Source organism: Cariama cristata, unplaced genomic scaffold, assembly GCF_000690535.1.
Source record: "Cariama cristata isolate BGI_N322 unplaced genomic scaffold, ASM69053v1 scaffold40889, whole genome shotgun sequence".
NCBI lineage: Eukaryota > Metazoa > Chordata > Aves > Cariamiformes > Cariamidae > Cariama > Cariama cristata.
In genome coordinates, this window is record NW_009638233.1 from 21,914 (window position 1) to 46,073 (window position 24,160).

The 24,160-nt window shown below is 39.3% G+C and overlaps 1 protein-coding gene across 1 annotated transcript in view; it reads left to right on the forward strand.

The window, feature by feature from the left end:
• Positions 1-24,141, forward strand: part of PTCH1 (patched 1) — a 36,702-nt gene extending 12,561 nt beyond the window's left edge. The window contains exons 11-19 of the mRNA XM_009708632.1: positions 3,294-3,412; positions 5,413-5,812; positions 6,320-6,629; positions 12,010-12,152; positions 14,221-14,404; positions 15,935-16,215; positions 17,743-17,880; positions 20,918-21,060; positions 24,018-24,141. Of these exons, the coding sequence (XP_009706934.1) occupies positions 3,294-3,412; positions 5,413-5,812; positions 6,320-6,629; positions 12,010-12,152; positions 14,221-14,404; positions 15,935-16,215; positions 17,743-17,880; positions 20,918-21,060; positions 24,018-24,141 (1,842 nt within the window). The remainder of the gene's footprint in view (positions 1-3,293; positions 3,413-5,412; positions 5,813-6,319; positions 6,630-12,009; positions 12,153-14,220; positions 14,405-15,934; positions 16,216-17,742; positions 17,881-20,917; positions 21,061-24,017) is intronic.
• The last annotated feature ends 19 nt before the right edge of the window (positions 24,142-24,160 follow it).

Below are 24,160 nucleotides of genomic sequence, written 5' to 3' on the forward strand. Positions count from 1 at the left end.
GGTGGGGGGGGGGGGAGGGGCTGGGAGGAGGAAGCCAAGTCTCTAGGCTGTCAGGAGGGAGTTGTAGATAGGCAGCAGTAGGGTAGAAGTTTCCCTGACAGACCTCCTCATCTGTTCATCACCTCTGGCTATACAGCACACCCGTTCTCCTTGGGTGGGCTGCCAGGAATGGCACATAGCAGCACATACCTTCAGCGGGGCCCCAGCCTACCAGTCTGGCTCGCCTCTCCCTTGCTGCCTCCAGCACAGACTGCCATTCTTCTGTCTCCGTTACCAGTTGCAGCAGCAATAATATTTTTAGGCTGTGCATTATGAAAAGATGCAAAAAACGGAGCATGTTTCTCAGGAAGTGACCAACATTTTTTTCTGATTAATGGAATTTTTTTACCACTCTCTGATCTCATTTCACTGAATGCCTTCATTTTACACCCTTGAGTAGGCCCCATTTTATCCCTTCTAGGACTAATCTTACCTCTGTTGATTTCTCAGGGAAAAGGTCTGAGGCCCTTTCCTCTCCCGTTTGACCATTCCTCTCTGAAGGGGTGAGAGAAGATTCTCTGTGCCCAAAAATCCCAAGCATGCTCTCAGCTTGGGTGCTGCTAACACACAGCCTGTACTCTGGAAGCTCTGCTACCACAGGTTTTTGTTGGTGCTTTTCCAGTCCATGTAATTGTTACAGATTGTGGATATTGGCGCGATGGCATTTCTCATAACCTTCCCATTCCCAGCCACCAGATGTCTAAATGGTATTGGGAGGGGAAGCAGTGGCTGATGCATCAGGTCAGAGATGGAGTCACCTCTCAACGGTTCTTCCTTCCCTCTCCTTGTCAAGTCACAGGGTGTTTTTTGATGGGACAACAAATAAGAATTGATACAAGAACAGTGTTTTCTGTATTTAATTGTGAAAACTGAGAACTGTTACATCCTTAAAATGCTGGGAACCATCCTTGAAAAGCTGGGAAGGTGGGTGAGGCAGACACAGTGTACAATGTATAGGAAGTGTGGTGCTAAGCCATAGGAATCTATTCAAGTACCAATCAGAATGGAGAGAATTGTTTAAAAATATTTTACTTGTAGGGTTAGTACATCAACACCGGGATGGCATAGTGGAAAAGCCACTTGTTCTAAAAAGAGCTGCCATGTTAATAGGCAGATTTACTGTGTGTTGTTGGATTAGTTTAGATGCTTCTTAAAAAATCAGATGTAAGTATAACTAACTTTAATGGCATCTCTACGATACACTTAAGTATTAGTTTTCAGGTTTAGCAGCATTTGAGATTCAAGGATGTTGGAGTCTACAAAGGGAACTGATAAGGTATGAAGTATTTGCAGTTCATGGAGCAGGAACAGAGGACTTCTGTTAATTTTTCAGCCATGCTGGGAGGAGTAAGAATTACTGAGTCAGGCCTCAGCTGTTTTTTCCAAATCTCAATAAATCTTAGCTGATCCTTGATAGAAGGTCCTGGTTAGACACAACTAATTATTCATGTTATATAGGTGATTCAACCTTCTCTTGTTTAGCAGCAATAAAGAAAGCAGTTGTATGAACTATGTCCAACAAACACCTTGCTTGCCACAGCAGCCATTTGTTTTTCTGACAGATTCAATTAATTCTAAAGAGGACCAAAAGGAAATCACTTAATATTAAAGTCTTGGCTATGACCTTACATACCTTTCTCTCTGGATATTTATAAATCGTGAATACTCATTGGATCTTTTCTCTCAAAGATGGCTAAATTTGGCTTTAAGTACTGGGTAGATTCTGTTTTAGTAGTTATGTCTACAGACAACCAGCAGGACCAAAATCTTAGTTCAAGCAGACTGGAGACAACAAAAGAGAAACACCAACAAAAAAGACATTTGTATGCAATATATTCATGATAGAAATTACTAGAAGATGTTTACATAACTAGTGGATTCTGTCATTCTCAATTTATTTTTTTTTTGACACATAAATGAAGAATTTTTAAAACATGGATTTTGAATATCACATCTTTTGAGCTGCCAGTTTTGAGGCCTGATTTTTCAACATCAAAAGCAGCCATTTGTTAATTTCAAAAAAGGAGGGCCTATTTATATCAGGTCAATGACTTCATTTTTGTAGCCCAACTTTTGTTCTTTTTTTATGACTGCTTTAACTCAGGCAGTTGTTACTTCAGAAGTTACAGGTAGAAGCGCTTGATAGTTTATATGATTTCTTCAACATGAAACTGGCTACTGCTTATCTAATGGGTAAAACATAAGGATTTCAAGGTTTTTTTCACCTGTTGATGGGTCAACCATTTTTTTTTTTCCCTAGCATCTCTCCTACTCTTATAACTATCTTCCAGTCCCATCTATCCCCAGGCTTTCCCTTTGTGATGGCTAGTGCTCCTAACCATTCTGCATGACAAATAAATGCTATTAATAATAATGATAGATACTGCACCACATATGTTTATGGAGATTCTCTGGGAATCTCTGTGTGGGAAAGGGTTTGAAGTACGGTTTGAAAGGAGGTGGGTGGGGAAGTTGTTTTTTTTTTTTTTTCATTACGTAATGTTTGCTTTACAAATTAAACCAAGTATTCTTGTTCCAATTTAAGATGTATTCTTGTTCCAATTTAAGACTCATTTTGGTAGACTGGCTCATGAATCAAGTTCTGTTAAACACAAGCATATTAATATGTAGATTTACTACATGGTGTTGGATTAATTTTGATTCTCCTTCTAAAATAATCCCTGATAAACCCCAAATGTTGCTCTTTTTGGCTAGATTTTCAAGTAAGTACATCAAGTACATAATATTTCACTAGATAGAATAGTTTCATTAAAATTTACTTAAACCTTTATTTCATTTCTGATTTAATAATGTGCTTTAATGTTATTGTGATACTTAAAATACTTCAGATCCCTTAAATATGAGAACTTCAGTTCTAGTTCCAGATTTGCTTTTGCTTCCATCATTTTTTACTGTGAGACTCTGAATATGGCAGAATCTTATGCAAAAGTATGATTTGTTGACTCTGGTTTTCCACTTTAAAAATCATCACCATGTCTCCAGGCACAGATGTATTAAAATCTTAATTTTATTATTAAAAGAAATTAACTAACTACAATAGACCTACCATAATGAAATGGGAATGTAAAAGTATATCTCCCAGTTTCATCAAGGGAAAGCTTGAAAGCATCTGATGGGTTGACATTATAAATGGATGAATGGATGAGAATTGAAAGGAAGTTTTATGCTTTGTAAAGCTGATGCCTTACATGAAGCTTAGTAATAACCTCACTTCTCCTATGATTGATCTCTAGGCAGCAGTTGTGGTGGTATTCAACTTTGCTATGGTTCTGCTGATTTTTCCTGCTATCCTGAGCATGGACCTTTATCGTCGGGAAGACAGGAGACTGGATATATTTTGCTGTTTTACAAGGTGAGAATGTGTGATAGATTGATGTATGAGGTGTGTCCTTTTTGTGGTCACCAATCAATGCTACTTTTCCTCATCAGGAGTGGGAGTTCTTGACTGCAGTAGGCTCAGTATGGTATTGTTACGACTTCATTGCTGGTGACCAACTTACATTTGCTACCTTGCTTTTTACCTGACTGAGGGGAAAAGTTAAAATAGGTCAGTCTGTTTCTCCCTCTCTCACACACACACACATTTTTTCCCCTTCTTTCATATGTATGTTAATTTTGACTGTTGGAGGACAACTTTTTGAAAGCAGATAAAAGATCCATACTTAAGGAATATCTTCAAATATTTTTAGAATGTTACGGGGTACTGCAAGGTGTCCAGTGCTAGTATTGAGTAATCTTGGAAGACTGTACATAACTCATGGTACTGAGAAGCCGTACTTACAGTTAATCACTAGGTGCTAATTTTTATGCTTTTTATGTCTTTAAACTTAAATACATAAACATAATGTATAAACTATAAAGTAATTTCCCCTTAGCCGAGTTTTTCATAGGACTGTGAGGAATGCAGGATGCTCAGTACCGTTATAAGATAATGCTTGATAAAGTTTCTGTTACGGCTGCAATAGTAATTTAGAATGGTAATACCGCCATTCTAAAGCGTGAATACACAGACTCAACCTGATACATGACCAGCTCTGAGCATAGAGTGGGGCTAGGAGAAGTGCCCTGTTATCAGTAGAGCCACCGCTTAGAAATTAAGCATATTTTCTACCTTAGTTTTTGCTTTTGCCTGCAGTGAAGAGGTTCGGCTACATTTCTAAACGTGTACTCTTACTGTCATACCCAGGATGTGGAAAATCCACCTTGTGGCCTTTTGCGCCCACCTAGAAGCTGACATAGTTTGATGTTTTAATTTTAATGTCAAAGAGAGAAAGCACTCTTCTAAATTTGTTTTTGAGGGAGTGGTTAGAACAGGGAGTTGATCCCAAGCCAAGACTCCTCCTTTCCATTTCTGATTCAGTCATAGTTTCAGTGGATGGCTTAATATACTTGAATTTTGGAGCCCTGATTCTTAGAAATATAAAGCAATCAGACCTTCTATTTATTCCCTCATCTAAAGTTGCACCAAATGTGTATCAGAATTTAGGCACATTTACATATGAAGAAATGCAGCTAATGAGAGCTTGCTTTGTTTAGGTAGGCAACATTCTGAATTCCTCTTGGTTTTGTAGGATTTGTCCTTTCGGTGAAAAATCTCTGATACTGTTTTCTATCATCAATTTGTCATTTCTCATTTACAGGAAGAGGTTTGTCCCTGATAATTTTTGTTTTTTTTATAAACTAGGTATCTGTTAGGGTCTTGCATAGACTAAAGTAAAGGGAATGCTTCAATTACTTCTGTAATTTTGTCTCTTCATGTTGTCCATCCTTCCTAGGAATTAATCTTTGCTTATGTTTACTTAATTTTTAAAACATTCAGTCAGTGTATGCCAAGTGGTTTCAGCCTGTTGCTTAGAAGTTTGAGGTCTTATCCAGAAGGCCCAAATATTATTTAACAGTTACTTTAATAGTTCGAAACAGAAGAACTCACAATGTCATGTGTTTACATTTTGGTCTAAATAGCTTGATTCTCAGCATGGGCATGTAGATGCAAACTCACACATGTGTTGTGCATTCCAGACTGTGTGCAACTACCTGGGTATTGACCTGATAAGCATGTGTAATTAATGGAGTGATATGGGTAGATGTCAATGTCTTCAGACAGATGCTGGTTTCTTCTTTTTGAGCACAGGAAATGTACACATATTCTCAGAGGCCTACACTTTGAACCATGTCTGAGAAATGTTTCCTAAAGGTGCAGAATAAAATTCACATCAAATCATTACACTTCATTAATATAAACCATCTAATAGTAGCAGAAGCAGTCTCAGATAGAAGCAGGTTATCCACTCAAGTCTGATTAAAATAAAGATCTATCTAAATGCGAACAGATGTTTTTCTCTTCTCTTACAGTCCATGTGTCACTAGAGTGATTCAGATTGAGCCTCAAGCATATGTGGAAAACGACAATACTTGCTACAGTCCTCCACCCCCGTACAGCAGTCACAGTTTTGCACATGAAACTCAGATTACAATGCAGTCTACAGTGCAGTTGCGCACAGAATACGATCCTCATACGCAGGTGTACTACACCACAGCAGAGCCTCGCTCAGAAATATCTGTGCAGCCAGTGACAGTGACGCAAGATAATCTTAGCTGCCAGAGCCCAGAAAGCACAAGCTCGACGAGGGATTTGCTTTCCCAATTCTCAGACTCTAGTATGCATTGCCTTGAGCCACCCTGTACGAAGTGGACGCTCTCATCTTTTGCAGAAAAGCATTATGCTCCGTTCCTCCTAAAACCAAAAGCTAAGGTAATCAGGGAACTATTTACCTGTTTTTCAAAAACAGGCTTTTGCCTTGCCTAGTAATAAAATTATCCTGGCAGCGGTATTAAATATAAGGAATAAATAAAATTATTTTGGAATAACAATTCTTCGTAATTTTACAGCTAATTTCATACTTCAAAAGTTTTATCTTGCAAGTGCTGTAGAGACATGCTTTTCAAATATAAGTTACAAGTGAGGGTTTTGATGACTTTCAATAACATAAGCTTGTGAACAGTGAAACTAAAGCCACTTTTAAACTTTATTATGATACAAATTTCTCATTCATGATGCAGAGTCCCTTCAATAAAGCAGAAATTAGCTTAGCCTTGTAGTGTGTATGTGTATGAAAACAAAAAAAAAAAAAGAAGAAGAAATAAAAGCTTTAAAGTAGACTGATGGGCGTTAATTTTGAACCTGGCTTTGTAGTGTGCCATTATGAATTGTTAGTTTCTTTAGAAACCTAAACAAATGCATTTCCATCTTCTGTTGCAGATTGTGGTTATTTTCCTTTTTCTGGGTTTACTTGGGCTCAGCCTTTATGGAACTACCCGGGTGAGAGATGGACTAGATCTCACAGACATTGTACCACGGGAAACACGGGAATATGACTTTATTGCCGCACAGTTCAAGTACTTTTCATTCTACAACATGTATATTGTAACACAGAAAGCAGACTATCCAAATGTCCAGCACTTACTGTATGAACTTCACAGAAGTTTCAGCAATGTGACATATGTTTTGTTGGAAGAGGATAGGCAGCTTCCCAAAATGTGGCTGCACTACTTTCGAGACTGGCTGCAAGGTAAGAGACAGTTGCATGAACTTTTCTTACTTCTAGAGTAGTAGCCACTTGTTCATGCTAGTAATGCTCCCCTCTTGGAATACAGTCACATGAGCAGGAGGGAGAACACTTAGGTTCTGATCTGAACTTGTATGCTGACTCGCTGTTTCTCCAACAGGTCACTTAAATTCTTTGTGGCTAAGTTTACTCCCAGTAAGACAGGTTTGAAGCTTTAAGAGATTATATCCATGAGAGGCCTTCTCATGCCGTTAATTTCAAAGCAGCTAATGAAGAGTTCTGCTTTATAACTAATGGCCAAATATGGCCCACTGTCTTGGTAAAATAAACGTTTGCTGAGTGCTTTGAGAACAGTAAATGAAAAGTCCGCCAGTGGATTTTGGCACAGGCTTAACTTTCAGCACATGAGCGATCCTGTTGGCTTCAGCTGGGACTGCTGGCGTGAAGAAAATTCAGTGTGGCTTGTGTTTTATTGGATTGGGAACTTACTACACATTCCAGATTTCCAGTCAAGTATCCTCACTCTTTTTGTAGTGCTGCTTTTTTTGTGCTGAATTGTAATGAGGCAGGGGAAGACAAGAGAAGGCATGGCCTTCCAGGTACTATGATGATAATTAGTTTGAAGTCAGCTTATTAGAGATACTAAAGATACTATAATTACACATGTTGAGACAAATAACTGTTTTGTATTTAAAATAAATAGTACTGTTACATCTCAGCAAATTTAACAGCAAGCATATCCTGCCCAGGAGTACTGTATCCTACCTCTGTCTTTCTGTTGGGAGAATCTCCAGGAAGTTTTTGCCAACAGAAAAATAAATTGTGCTGACCTAGTGAGACTGTAAATTTTAACCTTAACTGTTTACACACGATCAGTGCAGCCAATGACTCTTAGAGAACACGTAGGTAACTGCTAGTATTTGGGGTATTTTATTCCTTCTGAAAACAGTTTGGGCAATTTTAGGAAAGCATCTAAGTGACACATCTAAACAAAATTATCAAGTTTCCAGTGTGTTTAATGCACTGATAAATCATGCAAAGCAGTATTTCAGCTATTAGCTTTGGGTTTTTAATGGTTTTTAAATATATTGGATCCATTCATTACAGTCTACTTACTGGAAGTTATATTTAGAATATTTTGCTCACATAAGCATATTGAGCCATAAGGGAAGGTATTACTGGCAGGAAGAAAATTCAACATAGTTTAGATGTTTTGGTGGATTGGAACCTTACTATACTTTCTAGATTACTAAGCAAGCATCTTTCTACGTGCTTTTCCAAATTTTCTTGTACTTCTGCTGTTTATTTTATTTCTTCAGTGAGTATTTTGTGTTGTTGTTCCAAAACAGTACGAAAAAATGTGTCTGGTGTTGTCCCTTCCACCTTCCCCCTCACCTTCACACCTATGAGGGAGACAGAAATCGGAGATCGTGTTCAGGATCTTCAGCACAGTCTGCCAATGATAAAGTCGGAAAGAGGAGCCCTTGGATCTGCTCCCTTCCTGGCTTCTCAAAGTGAAACGCTGGAGGCTAGCCCACTTGGTGTTGCTCCCTCCTAGGGCTGCTCACATCGCTGCTCTCTCAGGCCCACCACGTACTTTCCCAAACCTCTTCCACTTTGGATGCCTCCCTGTTCTCTTCGTAATCACCTCCTTGTGCTAAGGACTGTTTGTGTGGCCCTGTGCCAAGGGCCTGCACGTCTGCTTCTCTGTGTTGTATGTCCATGCTCGTATGGGACCTTTCCAGATCTGCTCTGCTCTTAGGGCTGTTCTTTTCTCTTCTTACTGCCTCTAGTGACATTTCCTCCTCCAGCCCACATTAGCCTGCTTGTCCTTCTTCCTTGTGGTCTGCTTTTCTTCCAGTAGAGGAGCTGTGAGTATTCCTGGAACCCTGGATATACTGATGGAGTGCATGGAGCCAAAATGTTATACTGGAACAGTCAAGGAGACTCCAGGAAGCAGGGACTTGCAGTGGTTCAAGTGGATGTGCCAGCCCTGTGACAGAAGGCACATTGCTTGGCCCATTGATCACCCGCAGCTTTAGAATTAATCATTATGATTACCAATTAGCATATAGGTCTGTGTCCTTACCCCTCCTTCCCACCTTCCCCAAGAGGGGCACAATTAATACAAACCAGCTGCTTTGTAAAGACACAGGGCTGTCTTCGCAGAGTGTGATACCACATTCACAAAGCTGTAAAGAAGAGGGATATTGAGATGTTTCAATAGAAAGAAGTTATGTTTTAAAATGGTACAGGGCTTTGACGTAACAGGGGGGAACTAAACTGTTATACTAAAAGCTGCCACACTTGTCATAGGTAGGGAATTATCTCAAGGTGGAGACACTAATAGAGTAATACCTGATTGTTACCAACTGGGGCTGATGCTGAGGGAGTAGAGGGGAGGGAAGGTGACAACAGAATTTACAAACAAGGTGCAGTTTTAGGCTGGATTCAGGGAAGATCCTTTGTGAGGTGGGAACAGTTCTACTGGTGCATTTTTATGTGCTGGGGGAGCAGGATAATCAAAGTGACACAGCTTTGAACTTCATGGCTAGTTCCTGCTAACTTGACTGGGAATTCAGTGCTAGAGATTAATGGCTCAGGATGGCCTTCTGACACGCACACATTTGTCTGGCAGAATGAGGGAAGCAACAGCATGTGAAGAAAAGCATTTTTTATGAAGAAGGCATCCTTGATCTTAGCCGTAAATTTCACCTCGTTTACTAGCAGTGGAGTGTCTTCAGCCTAGTGCACTTCTTTTTCAGAGGTTCCCTTGTATTTTGCTTTCTGGTATCATATCATGTTAGGATATTTTTTGTTACTGAAAAGGCAACAGAAGAAGAGTTAACACTAATCATTCATTTAAACTGGAAATGTTAACATTATTTTTGTAAGTGACCGAATGTAAATGAGGTACCTTGAATTCCCTGGTGGCTTGTAATTAAGCTTGTTTTTGCAAAGGGTAATCTTATCTGGTGTTTTCTGGTGCCAGCTGTTCACATGAGTCAGTGGGAATTACTTCCTCATCTCCATTCCTGCATCCCACATAATTTTGGAGAATTTCACTTTCTTCTGAAGCATTAAGCAAAAGTGACTGCTAATAGGAAAAAATCCTATATATAGGATTTTAAAAATTCCCTTCATTTTTATAACTTTTCTGCAGAAAGAGGTCAACAAGTCACTTTTATCTTTCTGGCCAGAAACATTTCATTAATCCTATTCATAAAAGATTAGTTGTCTTTTTAAATCATTGGTATGAACAGTTTATAACAGAAGTACTGTTTGCTTTGAAAGCAGCAACTCTGCTGTTAATTTCAAAGTGTTATGGGAAATTTTAATTATTGAAATTTTGAAATTCTTTAGAAACGAAGTATTACTGATAGTGGTTTCTTGGTATTCTTTCCGCAGACTTTCAACTTCAGCAAGGTCAGTAATAAAATAACCCAGAGCATAAAATGGTTAGGAATAACCTGAGGAATAACCTCAGGAATAACACTTGAGGAATAAAGATATAAAAGGGGGCAGGGTTTGAGGGATGACCAAACTTGTGAGAACAGGGAAGGGGAGAGATGCAGGACAGCTGAGTTCCCACCCGCTGCAGTAATGTTAAATATACATGCCCTTTTTTGATGTACCTTGCCACCACAAATTGGTAATATCACATGCCAATGGATGTATTTGTTATTGTGTGTCTGTGGAGCCCCCTGAGAGGGGTTGGATGTTAGTCTGAAAGCTTTACCCCCACATGCTGTCTATCATGGCAATTTTTGTGCTCCTCTTGCTGATCGGAGCCATTTTTACTGTAAGTTAAGCTGTTGTTTGGTGGTCTCATTCCTTCCCAGGTGCTTTTTTCACAGCCACCTCTTAACCTCCCAAAGTCATCTTTCATATGACTGGTATGATACCACAAATGCTCTCACCTGGCCACTTTCTGAGAGACTGACATGGAGCTGAATTTGGCACAGGAGGGATGGACTGGTATTTTTGCATGTGCTAAGCAATATTTCCCATCTCTGAGGGCACCAGCAAACAACGATTTTTTAAAGGGGGCCTCAAAGTCTTTTGGTGATGCCAGAAAACCTGATGGTAAATTGTCCTCCTCCTGGGCAGGTGCTGGAGGGCTGTGTGTGGAGATCTTTCATCACTTGATTCTCAGCCTGTTGGCTTCACAAGTGGGTACGATTTGGCAGGACAACATGGGAGGCAGCTTTCTAAGGGAGAGAAGAGGATGAGTTTGTAAATGGGAGCGGGTACTCTGGCCTGGAGGTGGTGTTAGCCAGTTGTGTTTTCTCTTCCAGCACTCTTATCTCTGTACAGCTGTTAGCTAACCTATCTGATCTGTAATGATGAGTTTCATTACGGCTCCTCAGCACAGCTGCGAGGTGGGTCAGCGATTTCCTCCACCACCACTCCCCCGGCCTTTTCCTTCCCTTCCCTGGACATGCGGTTTGTCATCTGCTTGCACACAGCCTCCTTGTACTGGGCTGTGGCTTCCTGTACTAAATCTGATCCAAATTTGTGCTGTGAGGTATTCCCTCCCCCTTGAAGGGTGGCAAGGAGGAAAATAACAGTTGAGAGTGAATAGGTGTTGGCTGTGATCTTTACATGTGCTGGCAGCAGATCCCACGACTTGTATTAGCTGCACAAGTTGAACAGATGGAACAAATTGACAAAATCGTGTTCACTCACGCTGTGCTCAAGGAGCAGCTGAGTTGCTGTTTGAAGTTGAAAGTTTGAGTGTGGGGTTTTTTTTCCCCCTTGTAGTGGAATTTCTGGTTATATCGTACAAGCTATTGCCTCAGTGCTCTGCAGTAGCCCAAAACAGTTAATGAGAGCGATGTGTGTCCTCCCCTGTGATCAGTGCACTCAGCCAGGGTTTTGGTGAGACAGAGAGGAGTATGGAGAGTGTTTCCCTTCTAGATGTCAGACTAAATGCCTCCTGTGGTTTTAAGTCCACGGCAGGTGGCAAAGTTGGATCAGGGCTGAACTCAGCCCTTTTCTGTTCTGGCGCCATCCAGGTCAGGGCAAGACTTTAGCTTTGTTTTGAGGAGGGTGTGTATGAAAGAGGTGATAAATACAAATACGCTTATGGAATTTTGAGGTAGTGATTGTGGAATTGTGGTTCACAAGGAAAACCACTTACTGTAGACAAGCTTAACTGTTCCCACATATACTTCTCCAAGCAGAGTGCTAGGTTGCTGTCAAAGGCTCTGAGAAGGATGCGGGACCAGAGCCTCAAATTTAGGGGGCAGCAGGTGGATATTTTCTTTCTGGTTCAACTATGAAAAAGAGTCATTATTCTTTCTTCCTACTGAAATTTGTTTCTAAGAGTGATTGCTTACCTGCTTTTTCTGTCTTCCCCTTACCTCCCTTAACTCTTCAGGACTTCAGGATGCATTTGACAGCGACTGGGAAACTGGGAAGATCACTTACAACAATTACAAAAATGGATCTGATGATGCTGTTTTGGCTTACAAACTCTTGGTACAAACAGGCAACCGAGCAAAGCCCATTGACATCAGCCAGGTACTGTATCGGAGTCCATTCCAGTTTATACAGGAATACACAAGTCATCAGGAATCAGGGGAGATGCAGAGAGCATGTTGTAGTCTTCTCTTTCGTCTTGATGAGTTGAATGCATGAGTTACACATTACTGCATGGCCTGACTTGACTTTGCTGAAGCCACTTGTTAGCTGCAGCCTGGCCTGTGTTGTTGTGTTCAAAATCAGCACTGGGAATGCCTGCCCTTGATTATTACGGGTTGGCATGTGTTCGGTACTGCTCCTGTGTCAGAGACACTCAGTTTCCACTGAAATTGTGAAAAATGCTTTGCTGCATCCATAGGTAGATGGAGTCTGGTACTACACCAGACAGAGCCATCGTTAGCCTTGTTGCCCTAAGTGGCGTTGTTTCTGATTTGCTTCAGATTGCCTTACAGTGTTGACCTTTGCTCAGCTTTCTGCTGTGGCTTTGAATCTAGCACTTGTAATTATTTGGTTAGTTTGTATCAATTTATGCAAAATACAACATTTAAAAAAGGATGTTGATGAATGATAGTAGAAGGGGACTGAAATCATTAAATGCTGTGTCATATTCTTGTATCATCATCACTAGATACAGCTATATTGTTGCAGAACTAAGAATGGCGGTTGTTTGAGCTGCCTGAATAAAATATGTCTGAGGTTCTTTTGCAAGGTTATCACACCATGTGACTGCATTTGCTGTAGGCATTGGTAGATGGAAATACATTAGGTTTGACTCCTTCTACTAAAATTAGATTTCAGACCTCTAAGAAGAAATTCTGCAATAACCTAACTTCTCCTCCCCTAGAGTCATCATTGACTCTCTGTGCTTTCAGGCAGAAAAATAGTCTTTCTAATGAGTTTCTTGGCAGATCTATTTATTGTCTTTCTTTTTTTCCTGGCATTAAAGGTGACAGATTTGTGGAGTACATTGTTCAAAGTTACGATGGTGTGTAAAACACACTGCTGTATAGCAACATGCGACATGCTGTCAGGTCTGAATGAAGCTTCAGCTATGAATTAAGCAAAGAAAGGGAGCTGAAGAGAAAACCTTCAGTGAGATTTTGTTTAGCAGAGTGTACCAGGTACACTGTGGAACAAATGCAATTGGACTGCAGCTGCTGATATAATTTCCTGTGCCTGGGAGGGAGAAAAGTGTGGTGCACCCACAGGGGCTGAGCGCTGTACTGTGCTGTTCCAGAGACAGCTTGAAGACATACAGTTGTTGCATATCCTGTGGACTAATTGAATCCAGATCCTTGGAATCCAGCTTTTTTTTTTTTTTTTTAACTGCTGTCACTGTTGTTTTTCATTTCATTAAAAAGACCTGAAACTGGAGCTGAGCCAGAATTTTAAATAAACAAAACAAAAAAACCCAGTAATACTTTTCACCCACAGAGTCCTCTGTCAGAGCTCTAGCTGTGCACGGTTTGGCTACAGAACCCTAGAAGTGTACCACTGCTGTTTACCCCACAGATGCCTTTGCCCACGGTGACCCAAATAACACAGGGCACTCATCTGCTTTCTTGATGCTGGGCATTTTCTGAATACATAGGTCATAGGAGGCAAGTGTTAGCAAAATTTATACAGATGTTGTTTTATTTTTATAGCTCTCCTCCATTTACTGGGTGGCATTTCCTTCAGTGTTAACAACAGAGGTTAACTGCACACAGACGTGTATAGGGACTCTTGCCAGGTTTTCTTTCCCTGTCTTTAAATATGTTTCTCCAACTTGGTTGTTTTTCACTCTTGGCTGCAGGCTTTCAGAATTTGGATTTAATTGGTTCAGTCTATCCTGGAACTGTCTGCTGATTTAGTGGTTATTGTAAATATTATATGAGTACTAATTTATAAATAACCACTTTCTACTGTCACTGTATAGATTATTTTTTTTTTTTTGTGGTCAAACAATAGTTTACTGATAAGTCACTTCAAGTGAAGATTCATACTCTTTTGCTTTTCCTCTCCTACGTGTGTGTTGCATCTCCAGGCCATTTGTTGAAAGCTTTACGGCAAGAGCCCCGAAAGCAAAACTCATTCTGAAAGGCTTCTAATTTTTTCCATTTTGCAGTTGACTAAACAGCGTCTGGTGGATGCGGATGGAATCATTAACCCAAATGCTTTCTACATCTACCTGACAGCCTGGGTTAGCAATGACCCTGTGGCCTATGCTGCCTCACAAGCCAACATCCGGCCACACCGCCCAGAGTGGGTCCATGACAAAGCAGACTATATGCCAGAAACAAGGCTGAGAAGTAAGTAGCATATCATCGTAATGTCTTACAGTTTATATAAGTGCCCCCACTTCTTCCTGCAAGAACCAGTAACTCTGTAGTTGGCTGATGCTGCACAGGGCTCAGAAGCATAAACAGGACAATATATTGTGTTACTCTGTAGTCTTAGGAGACCCTCGCACCATTGCAAACGTGGCACCGCTGCAGGGTTTTATCACGTTCAGAAAAGTTTTTAATGAGTTCTATAACATTTTAAAGCTATAAAAACTTACACTAAGCATTGCTTTTTAGTGTTAGCTGATAGTTCTGTCTGTGAGAGAAACATGGAGACTGCATGAAATGCCTGCCTATGTCATTCTGAAATTTCATCCCAGAGACTGTATCATGTTTATCCTCAATTCTTAATACCTAGGGGATTTTTATCAAGTTAGCTCATGTGCTAAGCTACCAACACTGCTATGGTACAAGAGCTACTTAGGTAGTGGAGCAGTCCCATTCCGTGCCATTCACTGTTTTCCTGAGCACCAATGCCAGTTCACATTGCTTTGCTTCAGCTTTCAATTTGTTGCGAGGATTGCTAGTTGGACACGGGTGGGGAAGGGGAGAGGGCATATAGGGGAGGACTGGTGCTCTTGGAAATGTGATTGGGTAACCAGCTAGCCGTGCTTCAGTGTATCCGAACCCTAGAGCTTTGTGGCAGTCAGCCAAGTCTTGTCTTAATGAAAATTTATAGTTGAGATTATAATAGGGCAAATCATGTTTAGCAAGTCAACTGAATGACCCTGCAGGGTCTGGAACACACAACGGCAGTAACAAAATGCTTGTTGTGGAACCTTTTTCTTTTTTTGTCATACAGTAGACTTAGCATTATGCTCAAGAAAAAGTATAGAGAGTGTTGGTTTGTCAAATTATTAAAGGATAAAAAGTTATGTATTTCCTCAGTAAACCATCAGTTTTATGTTGGTTTTTTTTCCCAGTCATTTGCATAAGTAACAGAACATGGATTTCTGAATCTGACTTTCAAAATATTCAGTGGAAATCTTAGAAATCAACGAGCCTGATTGAGCATAATTTTTCTCTCATTTTGTGTCAGTGGTCTTCAATTAATCTCAGGGAAGTGACCTTGGATTTCAAAGGAGCTGCATTTGCATAAAAGAAAAGCATTTGGATAAAATCTTTAAGATGATGTGATCTTCTTCTTTATATTGCAGTTAGGGATTTTTGGCCAGCTATTTAGTAAAAACCACTATAACATTGATGAGGATTAAATACATGTATTGAAAAGTATCTGTTAAATTATGTAGAATTGTTTGGGGACTTGATGTAGACTCTGTTCATTCCATTGCACTGCATGATAAAATACAGTAATCTCCTGTACTGCTTCAGCTTTCAATTTATTGGGGAGTTTTTAAGATGTCACTTGTTCCAAAGAGGTAAAATTTAAGTTCAACACCTTTAAGCATTTTCCTATGGAGAGCAAAGTGTTTTGTTAATCATGCTGTGTATCTTCTTTCCAAACACACATTTTAACACCACTTATTCTTTTCCTAGTTCCAGCAGCTGAGCCCATAGAATACGCTCAGTTTCCTTTCTACCTCAACGGATTGCGTGAAACTTCTGACTTTGTGGAGGCTATTGAGAAAGTGAGAGCTATCTGTAGTAACTACACCAGCCTGGGGATCGCCAGCTACCCAAATGGTTACCCATTTCTGTTTTGGGAGCAATACATTGGGCTTCGTCACTGGCTCCTTTTATCCATTAGCGTGGTTTTGGCTTGCACGTTTCTGGTGTGTGCCCTCTTCCTCCTAAACCCCTGGACGGCTGGGATCATTGTAAGTTTATTATAAGGGTCTTTGTTGAAGTCAAATTCCTTTCAGCATAGCTCTTGCTGTAGTCGGGAAGGTTTTGTTTATGTCTGGGCCTCTGCTGGAGTATGTATATTGCATCATTCATTATATATTTATTCAACTTGAGGGGGTAGGGTTCATGCTAAAGGTACAAACCTTAATAACCTTAATCCTTTGGCCACCTTTTTTGCAGCTTTAAAGGTTTTCTAGAAAGGTACCTAAACTTTTGCCCTTGCTCACACATACACTAACATGAGAAGTAAAGCACAGAGGAAAAATTAAGAGCTTTATTAAAGTTATTTCTAATTATTTGTTCTTTCTCCCTTTTTATCAGACATAGTTATTTTTCAAGGCAGTTGCTTGTGACTAACTTGCCAGTAAATTTTCCCACTGATTTCTGAATGCAGTCTTTCTGGAAAAACTGAAATGGTTAGGTTGTACAGTACACGCTGTGGAAAAAGCTATCAATGAGAAAGAGCCATAAAATTATTAACCAAAGAGAATACTCCTCCATGCTTTCTGCAAGGCACCATAAGCCTCTCAGTAAACATTCAAGTTAAATTGAATGATGATGTCCCTTTGTTTAAATTCCATAAACTATCATATGGTTTATAAAATGCCAGAAGTAGAAAAGCGTAAAACAGTTACTAGTTTTTGTAACATACGTTTATACGACAGGTATGTTAAAATGTAAATGTTTAGTCTAGAATATTTTTCATAGCACTTAATCAAGCAATTTATGTTATTACTCTTGATTCATTAGCTTATAAAATCATTTATTGTAGTGCATACCTTTTTCGCTTGGAAAAGGCGTTTATTTTCAGGTCCACCATTGCTTTTATAAGTATGTCTATCTTTTTTTTCCTGCTTGGCTTTAGCAACTTTTAAAGTTGATTCTACAGATTTCCTCCCCTCCCTTTTCCTCAATTTTTTTTACAAGGTAGATGAAAGAAAAATAAAAGCTCTCCCTTAGATTTAACTGTTCACTTTGTCCGTGTCAATCCCTCCACGTATCTTAAAAGCTCAGAGTCCCTCTGTAACCTGAGACTCACCAGCTGATTACGGCATTCACTTTCTTCTGGGCTTTGAACCTATTCAAAAGTCATCCTCACTTGTGTTTGCAGTTCTACAAAAAGAATTCCAATACAGGTAGTTCAAAGTTACATTTTCTGGAACAGTTGTCCGAGAAACAGGTGAAAAAAAGAAAATGTATGTTTTGGGGGGTGTCCATGATAAGGAAGAATAAATTGTTTTTCAGATCACTGATAAACTGTAACCAATACAAAATTGATACTTGGTCTGTTAACTGGTTCTTAGGACTATAATTTAAACTGGCTCTTCAGCAAGTCATTGCTGTTGAGCACAACGAAACAAGGAAATGCAGCTTGTCATTGGGAATATAGGATGGGTTGAGGAGTGTGTTTTATAGTCACCATGTTGTTTTGAAATACCTTTTTCTTCATTTGTCTGGAGTATAAGAAAGGTTACTAACAGCTGTTTGAAATCATCTAGGTGGTGGTGCTGGCTCTGATGACTGTGGAGCTGTTTGGCATGATGGGTCTAATTGGAATAAAGCTGAGTGCAGTGCCTGTGGTTATCCTGATTGCCTCTGTTGGCATTGGCGTGGAATTCACTGTTCATGTTGCTTTGGTATGTAAAATCAGGAAGCATTTTCAAAATATTTTAAAATATAATGGTGGCAATGTTAGGATCATAAATCCTTACTTAGTCTCCTAAGTCAGTGACAAGATTCTCAGAAGGAAATTGGTCACAAACAGTTTTGTGTGCCATTCAGTTTGTCTTGATAGATCGGAGTTGATCTCGATGAGGTAGTTCCTAACTACTGAGTCAGTCTCCTAGGAGATAAGAGGGGATACCTTACCTGTGATACCTAGTCATCTGAGAGATGCAGATATATAGACAAAGCAGAGCTCTTAATGCACGTTACTTCAGTCCAGGCTCTTTTGGTCCTTGTCTGCAGCCTCACTGTTGTTGCCTCAGTGTTGTGTAGCTGTTTCTTCCCCTCTTGCATGTAGATCCATATCTAATGGAAGAGAAGCCTTTAAAGGAGATTTAAAAAATCACATATAGTGTCATTTGATCTCTCTAGACCACTAAAATTTGAATGTATTTGAATTAATTTTCCACTTGAAAAATCTACACCTTCTTTTCAGAACCCATTGGCTATTAATAACAGGCACAAACATGCAGTCTGTAGGAAAATATTTTCCAATGTGATGAGGAGGAGCAGAGAGGGGGGAAAAAATGCGTTTCATATAAAGTTCGTCAACATTTTCAGGATTAAGTGTCCAAATCTAGAGTGCACCTACTCACCCAGCTTAGTCAACCTGATGTGCAAAAATGCGTAGAAACAAAAGTGTGCTTGCAAGGGGGCAGTTTTGGGTATTCAAGATATGCAAAACTCATCTTGCTTTATTTGGTGACAAGGGCTATTTTTCTGTGTTAACATTTGACAATGTCAGTGCTGATCTTTCCAACATTTTGCACACTCATAAGTCATTTTCCTATAAGGCTATTCCAATTGATATTTCAGAATAGTTTAAGAATATTATTGTTTTAATGGATTTGAATTTTACTGTACTAAAAAGTAGGAGAGGATGAGTAATCAATATAATATAATTTCAGGGAGGAGGTGCTTGTAGTCTACTGTAATCTGTAGTATATTAGTACTGTAGCAATCCAAAAAGAAGTGAAGGGAGGGGGCTGGAAAGTGATGGCAACATTGGATGGGAATGCAGCAGGCCTTTTGGACTCTAAAGGAGGACTGGTAGACTGCTAAGAGGATCTGGCGACAGTGAAAAAGAGAGAAGAACTAACGGGGATCTTAGCACACTGGAGATGGCCAAATACTGAGAACATGTTGTAGATGATGTGCAGAGTTGAGGCACGTAAAGTGGCAGGATGGAAAGAATAACTTTAAGAAAAATTGTGAGGGAAGTAGCGTAAGGTTAAAGAGGAGCAACTGGATCCCTGAAGTGGTGACGTCTTTTTTCCCCTACTGCTATGGATAGTTAGGCTTTTGGAGATAAACCTGTTTGCTAGGACTTGCAATAATTTGGGAAGTGTCAAAAACTAATGATGTACAAGAGGAAGAAAGAAATTACAGTTTCTTAGAATTGAAGATTTTAAACAGGAAAACTGGAATAAAAAAGGACAAAACCCTTAGTTGTTTCTAAATGCAAAGAAATTAATCTAATTTACAGGACTATATATATATATATATATACACAAAAGTAAAAGTCACCTGTGGCTGAAGGCAAAATGCCAAGCAAACTGAAAATTGCAGTTTTTTCACATTGACTCTGCAGTCAAAAACTTTCAGACATAGGCTTTAAATAAAAGAATGCCCAGTAGAGCTCAGATGATAGCAGCAATACTGACCTTCACAGAACTTTCTGCATATAAACATTCAAACCAGTGTTGCATAAACAAAAAAGGCAATGCTGGAACTGTTTATACAGAACTTAATTGAACTTGTTTAAGAGTAATTCACAATCCACTTGTGGCTTAGTTCTCTGCTATCGCTTGTGAATTGTCACCTCATTTTTTTAATTCTGCAAATAACTTCTGAATTGATAGTGTACTCTTGTATTATGCATCCTTTAATTACATGCATATACATATGTTTATATAACTTGTTAATATGTTTGTGGATCAGATCCCGTAGCTCCCATTCATGTGAATCATCTCATTGACAGCTGCCTTTACCCTGAGGGGGATTCTTTATCCATTTACGTATATGGGAATGTAAAATGTCCTGGATATGTTAATTTCCAACAGACCACTTTTAATCTCACTCTACATGCACCCATTTTTGGTCTGCTTGTCCCACCAAATAACTTTTTAATGTGTTGACTGATCTCACTCCAAATTTGTCAAGTAAGTGAAAATAACCCACTAGAGAAGAGACACTTAAATTTCTGGACCAAGAGGAAGATAGCTGCTTGAGCTCATATCTTAACAGGCAGTAGAGAATTCACCAGAGAGAGAGCCCTTATAAATCACACGAAGGTCAAACAGGTTCTTGTCTTCTTAAACCATTAAGTCATACACAGAGAAGAAAAATTCATACAAAACAGCATTTGAGTGTTCTTGATACAGCTTGTTCACTAAGGAGTTGGAGGGAGAAAGTAATTTCTCTAGTCATACTGTTGCTCAGGCACTACTGTGTTCAGCACTGTTCCTAAGGCAATTTTATATGTATAGGCCTACTAGCTTTGAAGTAGTAGAAGTTGCAAAAACATTTATTTTGAGTGAAATAGAAGTGTTAAAAAAAGTCCTGGAAACCATGGCCCCACGAGAGTGAGAGGAGTAGCCCTGTAATTTTGACATCTGAAATGCTTTTACCACAAAATGAATTCTTTGCAGGTGGAAATAAGCAAAGCTTGAGACAAAAGCCTACTGATGCAAGCAGGCATTGTTTCCAAAATCATTACTGTGGTCTGACTCTGTAATCAGTGCTTACTCTGGTCGTGTGACTTCAGCAGCCGCTATGTGGTATGACTGCAGAATCAGGCCTTTTCTTGAAGGTTAGCCAGTTATAGAGATACTTTCCTAAACTGTAGTTTGAAGTAATTAACTGGTGAAAAACTGCGCATGCTATGGGAGAGGCTGTTTGGAAGGTTGTATGCATCTGTCTAATAAAATGGATTTCATTGTTTTACAGGCATTTTTAACTGCCATAGGAGACAGGAACCACAGGGCTGTCCTTGCATTGGAACACATGTTTGCGCCAGTGCTGGATGGGGCCGTGTCCACTCTGCTTGGAGTGTTAATGCTCGCAGGATCAGAGTTTGATTTTATTGTCAGGTAAAGCATTTGTGTGTGTCTTGACTTTCTTTTTAAAATAAACATAAGTGTGCTTTTAATTTTTAGTCACTTCAGCATATCTGTCATTTTATTACTATGCATGGTGTGTCAGGCATGCTTACGTCATGGTCCTGCTTTCCCTCTGTTTTATTAACTCCTTGTTACATGCTAGACGCAGTGGTGTTTCCATTGCTGGTATTAAAAGCTGTTCCAGGAAAATCTGACGCCCAGCATGAGAGAACACAAAAATGACCCTCTTTAGCAAAGTTTGCTAATGCTGTGTTTGAGTCAGTTCAAAACGTCTAGTATTGTCCGGTGTTAGCTGGGTTTGACCTTTAACCTTTGAGTCCTCCAGACTTCTTGTACAGACAATAATTTGTGTGCAAAGGACATGTGAACTACAAACATGCTGCAACTGTGCTGCAAGTGACTCTCTCCGGGCCTTCTCCGTTTGTGAGGTTTGCAGTGATGTATAACAGGGAGAGGAAAAAAAGCCCTGTTTGGGAGCTGGGGAACCATAAGTATGAACACAGAACTTCATATTAAAATTTTGTAAAGCAAAGCCTGAAGGCCCTTCTGTTTAGAACTACAGGCAGACTGTTTCTTGTGAATTTAATTAAGAATGTGAATTCGTCAAGTGTGAGAGGAAAGCAAGTTTTTCGTTGAGGGGAATTTGAGAAGTGCGATGAAACAGATCCTATTCTATTCCAAACAACCTGTGGAGCTCTGCAAAATGGCTAATCTTAGAAGTAACACAGGTTCTTTGTGGCAAACTACAGCACGAAAAAAAATAATCCAAGCCCTAAAATGGAACTGAGGTAGAACTGGGCCAAATAAAAGTGCTCTGAAAGATGACTTAACTACTTCAGTAGACATAAGCTGGATAGATGACTAGACTTAGCTGACATCCATTTGACAACAAGAACAACAAAATGTAAGATGCAGGAACTGAGAGAATGGCTGCTGAATCTCATCAAGATTTTTTTATGTATGAAAGAGATTTGAAGAAAGCAGACAGTTTGCAATTAGACCTCATGAAACGTACATGAAGATCGTTACTATATAGATATTGCATGTCCTGAAATAGAATTTATATTTTTTTCCTATCAGTATTTTTTACTTATTTTATCGGTATTGAAGAAATAAGGTAGAATTATTCTTTTAGGACCTGATCTTGTAAGGGTTGGAACACTTTAACATATAGGTTACTTATAGATTTAACCTAAATTTACAGGGGTACGTTTGGTGTACTACTTTCCTTCTTAACAGACGAGATTTTGGCAAACATATTTTTGTGTCATAGCAAATGGAAGATTGTAGCAGCCCTTCACACCAAATTTGGATTGGATGTTCTCTCAGTTTATAAAATGAGCCTTTCAACTTTTCAACTTGTATTATTTTACTTTTTTTGGCCATCAGTTTCTCATTTTCTAGCACAATCTGACTTCAGTTTGCCTTGTTTAAAAAATAAAATAAAATAAACTATGGGAGCCTGAGCATTGTTACAGTGGGCGAAGAAGATCCCAAACTTCCGGAAAGCGATAGATTAGTCCAACAATGTGGAAGATTAAGTAAATTAACAGACATTGTATACACCAAGTGGTCAGAGCTATAATCCTCCTGTTTATCCTAGCGTTAGATGGATGAGATGCAAATGTTTTTAATGCCTGTTGTTGATCTCTGTCCCAGTATAAAGTTCTGGTGGTTTATGTTAGTAGAGTAGATTGGCTTGCTGATTTTTGCTAATGCAGATCAGAAATTCCCAAATGTTTACAATAGCAGGATATTTGTAGTTTTACAGGACTCTGATATATTTGATCAGATGTGGAAACAGGGAAGCAGTAAAGTTTGTTGCCAGCTAGACACTGTAATCAGCAGACCCATTAGTAGCAAACCGACTCTCCGTTCTTCTCCTTTGCCTTCTCCTCCAGGAATTTACCAAGACTGAGTCCTTGAAATCATTAGAATGAAGCCTTAAGTTTAGTCTGAGCCCCAGCTGTGCCGAATACCAACTAGGAAGGCTTTCCTTTTACTGACAGGTTTACCTTGGTATTCATGAAGGATCCCAGACCTTAGCCCTCAGTGGTGGGAAAGGACAACCACTTGTGCACTTTCCTCTTCTTCCATAGTACTTCAGCCTTTATGTTTGAATTGGCTGACGCAAAACAAGAGTATTCAGAGATGCTAAATTGTTCAACAAAAGATTAGCCTGCAATGCAGCTCTGCCATTGTGGAGTGCTCTTACTCAGTACAATGCTGAAGCTTACTATAGAATGGGCAGCATTTTCTTTGCAGAAAGCGGGTTCCTGTGTTGTAAAAAGGTTGCAATTCGAGCTATTTGGTAAAACTGGAACTTGCAGAATTCTAGGCAGAAAATTGTGATTAATGAACAGCAAGGGAAACACTTACCTGATACACTGGAGATTTAATTAGAGATTCTGCTGTACGATGCAGAAGCATTTCACAGTGGATTAGCTGCTGGGAGAAGAGGGCTTCTTTTCCTTCTAGGCTAAATTGTTTAAATTCTACACCCTTCACTTCATTTGTTTGCTTCTGCTGGGTTTTCACTAATGGGGGCCCCTTTTCATTGTATTTGTGCTTTCAATCCATTCAGCTATTCACTGCACATTCCATATTTTTGTGTTTGTGTAACACATTCATAAATAACATTACATGCTTCCAGATTCTGGGAAATTAACAAATGTAATTTTTTTTTTTCTTTCTTTTATCAACTAACACTTTGGGTTGTGGAATGTAGCTTCTCTAATTCAAAAGGTAAAAAACCCTATATCTATATATGGAAAGTGATACAATCATTTAGTACAATATTGGTAATATTTTAGATTTCATTTAGTATATGTATTATTTTAACATATGTAGAAGTAATTTGTAATCCCTTATTTCTAACAATATTTGTGGCTATTCTCTCCCCAAAACCCGTTTAAACCCTACTTCAGGTATTTCTTTGCTGTTTTGGCAATCTTAACCATTCTGGGAGTTCTGAATGGATTGGTGCTGCTTCCTGTTCTTCTTTCATTCTTTGGACCATACCCTGAGGTCAGTAAAATTAATGGTGAATAGAAGAAATAATGCTATGTCT